Raw genomic sequence first — 4,082 nt, forward strand, 5'->3', positions numbered from 1 at the left:
TTTTTAGGCGGGGTAATAATATCATTACTGCAATGGACATCAACATTAAGACCTAAATAAAATAAGAATAAATAAAAACCATGAAGTACATGGATCCTTCTGGATAATTCCTCTCTCTCTCTCTCTCTATGTATATATATAATATAATATTTATATATACATGTAAGCTATGAAAAAAAAAACTAGACGCAATTATTAAAGGATATCATATGTAACAATGCATTGGAATGAAATCGATTCTTTTCTAGCTTTATAAATAGCTTTTGTTTATACATATAATTGTAACCATATCTAGTCAAACAACATGCTTATGAATAATATATCGCTGATAACTCTGATAATTCTACCACAACTTATCTGGCAAATCTAATAGGGACAATCCTGATCGGAGAAGCCCTAACAAACCCTCCTCAAACTATGTGTGTCGAAGGAATTTTAGCATTCAGATTGGATCAAAGAGACTCAAAGGCAGATTTGGAAATTTCCATCTACAATATTTGTCCTTGGGCAAGGACATGCAGTAACTTGAATTTTTCGTTGAGGAACCTTTTCACGGACTGAAGCATAAATCCATCTCACACATCCAATGCCCGGGTTTGAGTGCTCTGCAGCAATGCAGAACGTTAAACTTTTCCTTGGACGATCTTGCCACAAGATTTGGACCAATAAATACACATATATGCGCAAAGTGAATCATCATGGAGCCCCGTGTTCATATCTATGGAGATAAAATAAAATAAGAGTGCGGATTAACTCTTTAACCAGTGACGTTCGTGAGAAGAAGATCTAGGTACATTTTTCCCAAGCTATTTTTTAGCGGCACTCATTAGTAACTACTAGAATGAGAAAAATTGGCGTGGCCTAATAAAGAATCACACGGCAATAGTAACCACAGCGCTGAGAGTTGATGATGAAACCTAGCCCCTTCTTCAGATTCAACCAAATAAATCAAAGTCCGTCTTCGATTAACTCAAAAAAAATTTGGAACTACCCTTTACCATGAAACTAATTAGTTCAAAACAACTCTTAGAAACCACCCTTCATAAAACACAATTGAATTAACCGAGCCATAACAAGTCTTGTATGATTAATCTTGTCATCTCTACTTATATTTAGCAAAGAAAATGAAAGGAATCAATATGTATCTCCAAATATTATCTTTTGAGCTCATTATAAAAAATCTACTTCTCAATGATGAGGACAGAAATTAACAAAAAGATGGTTTAATCATATCTGATAGGAAGAAGAGGTTATGTACCTGAAAAACTGTACTCAGGACACTATTCAATTTTTTGTATGAGACACAAAAGAATTTAGAAAGGGCATTTCCAAATCAGCTATGAACTCATCATCAATTTATTCAAGATGATTTCAAAAGATCTTGGATTCCATGCTCTTCTTCGTCTTTGTCCTCTTGAATATTGGCCTTCTCTGATCTCTCACCCTCTCTATATCTATACAAGTACCTCAACATGGTCTGGGCGTAGTTGTCAAACCCTAGGGCGCTGAGAGCCCAACAGATATCGTCCCCGTTGACCGTCCTTCGATTCTCCTTGCGACACCTGTCACTCGCCTCGCTCGTCACGAAGCTGATGAACTCCGTCGAACACTCTTGCATCGTTTGCTTCGCTTCTTTCGATATTTTTGCTGATGGCCCGAGGATTTGCCTCATTATTCGTCCCACGTTCGCGATCGGAAGCATTCGATCCTGTTCATCTTCGCGATCTCCCATTGAAACTGATTTCGAGAAATCTTTAGCTGAGCTCAATAAATAGATTGTCACTAGGGTTTAAAAGAAAAACACTTTATGGAGTGCACATATGTCTGTATATTGATGTATATACGCTCACTCAATGCATAAAATGCGGAAACAACTTTGGCTGAGTGCAAAGATCATCGTAGATGATTATTAAAGTCTAAAATTTTGTTATAGCGTAAATCCAAAAGAGACATTTCTAGACATAAATACTCCGAGATTCGGAATAAAAAGAAATTTATACTCGATAATTTACAATATTACTAGGGGTTGATCAGTAATAAATGTTGTTTAAGAAAATCAAATTGTTTGATCAATTTATTCAAAACTAAACAGTGAACAATGTTACTATTTAAGAGACAGATATGGTACGGTTAATAATGTAATTTGAAAGGTAAGAATAAATGATCCAGAAAGAATAAAGTATTTCCATCAAATCATCATTGTCCCCCACCAGCATTGGTTCATTTATCTAAAATATAGTTTATGTGTTATTGTGTATAGACATTCATTCATGTAATCAGCAGTTATTGCATTTATTAATATCTGGCTATAGCTAATGAAGCTTTTTTGTTTGATTAAAAAATTCTGTAATTTTGTCCTCTAGGTTCAAAATGCGTGGATAGAAATTGAGCACGTCACATAATGGGAATCACATACGTAAACCTTCATATAATTTCAATTACAAAAACTTCACTAATGTTTGATTAAGCTATTAGCTAAATATTAACGTCACTTATTAGATAGACGTCAACATTGTATTAGCTAGCTTTAATGTTAGTTATAACTGTGCCATATGTTTTAATCTTATTCATCTAGAATTTCTTTTTGGTATCGAAACCCTGAGTTCGTAGTTTGACTAGGGTGAATCCGCTTTTATATCAATAACAGAATTTGATAGTAATAAAACAGTGAGTTATTATCATTTCCAGTTAATGAAAGTTCTTTGATTGAATCTCTGCCTCCCAATTCCTCATTATTTCCCTTTTTTTACTTCAAAATTCCAACCGTATATGACATCAGAGCAACTTTCCACATTTGAGCAGAGTTTGATTGTCTTTTTTTTTTCTTACCTGAATTCCTTCATCGGCGAATCTTCTCTTTGTTCTCCAATGCAGGCGTCGAATAATTCTCCATGAATCCTAGTCAAGAAACGATACTCATGGATCTTCCATTGACAATCCAATGATTTCTTATTACTTTTATTGGGTACTCAAGTCATGGTTTGGCAAAACATTAGACTTTCCGCAACAAGTTATTCGACACATATGTAGGTTACTTAAATTCACATGTTCTTCCTGCGAGAATACAATAGAAATATTTTGTTTTCAATTTCAAGATCTTCGTATAATATGATTGGATTTCATTTCCTGATCAAACAGATTCGCGAAAGATTTAGTAACTAATATATATAAAACAAGCCTACGGTTTGATTTGACTTTTAGCCTCACATGCTGACTTATCCTTCATGTATCTCTCTACATTGCAAATCTTCATCTTTAGCAAGTTTCAGGAACTGCTGATGTACTTTATTTGTGCATAGTAGGTGAGTAACGTGCGTTTATGTTCATCGTTAAAACAGTCTTAGGGAAAGGATTGCGTCGAAAAGAAAGGGATCTCTAATTTAAGGGGAGCTTAGATTGCAATTCATAGGAGTATTGGAGGAAACGCCAATTTGAGGAGTCTGCACACCCGAATCTTTTGTACCTCTGATTGATTATTAGTGAATTGATTTTCAACACCGGGCTTACAACGTCCTCCAGATTTGTTAGTTTGTCACTGAACTGGGTTACCAAGTCTCTGTGTCATTTATTGTTTTCTCCCAATTGCTTGTTTAATTGTTCTCACACAAGTAGTTAGACTTTATTTGTACATAGTAGGTGAGTAACGTGCGTTTGTGTTTATCGCTGAGACAGTCTTTTGGGAAAGGATTGCGTGGGAAAAAAAGGATCTCTGATTTAAGGGGAGTTTAGATTGCAGTTCATAGGAGTATTGGAGGAGACGAAAACTTGAGAGGGAGTCTACATACCTGAATCCTTTGTACCACTGACTGATTATTAGTGAATTGATTTTTAACATCGGGCTTACAACGTCCTCGTGATTTGATAGTTTGTCACTGAACTAGGTTACCAAGTCTCTGTATCATTTATTGTTTTCTTCTTGTTGCTTGCTTAATTGTTCTCACGCAAATAATTAGCTGTTCAATTCGTCGTTCCAACTTGTAGTTGAATAACCTTTTCATTGCACGTATAGTAATTTCAACTTTCATAAGTCTAACAACCCCATGCGCTTGTAGATTTTGAATGGTGATAAGTATAGCTCATGT

General features: G+C 35.1%; 1 protein-coding gene across 1 annotated transcript; it reads right to left on the reverse strand.

The window, feature by feature from the left end:
• Window positions 1–250: 250 nt before the first annotated feature.
• LOC149380716 (nuclear transcription factor Y subunit B-4-like) lies at window positions 251–1,751 on the reverse strand. The gene is made up of 2 exons (XM_089600904.1): window positions 1,259–1,751; window positions 251–605 (listed from the first exon to the last, which is right to left on the reverse strand). The coding sequence occupies exon 1, from the start codon at window positions 1,730–1,732 to the stop codon at window positions 1,361–1,363; it is 372 nt and encodes a 123-aa protein (XP_089457030.1). The 5' UTR covers window positions 1,733–1,751; the 3' UTR covers window positions 251–605; window positions 1,259–1,360.
• Window positions 1,752–4,082: the final 2,331 nt, after the last annotated feature.

This window comes from Urtica dioica, chromosome 11 (genome assembly GCF_054948205.1).
Source record: "Urtica dioica subsp. dioica isolate 48M chromosome 11, U.dioica_male_clone48M_v1_H2, whole genome shotgun sequence".
In the NCBI taxonomy this organism is placed as follows: Eukaryota; Viridiplantae; Streptophyta; class Magnoliopsida; order Rosales; family Urticaceae; genus Urtica; species Urtica dioica.

What these genes read in the sequence shown, in the direction of transcription:
- LOC149380716 (XM_089600904.1), bottom strand. Translation starts at nt 1,732, where the DNA reads ATGGGAGATCGCGAAGATGAACAGGATCGAATGCTTCCGATCGCGAAC.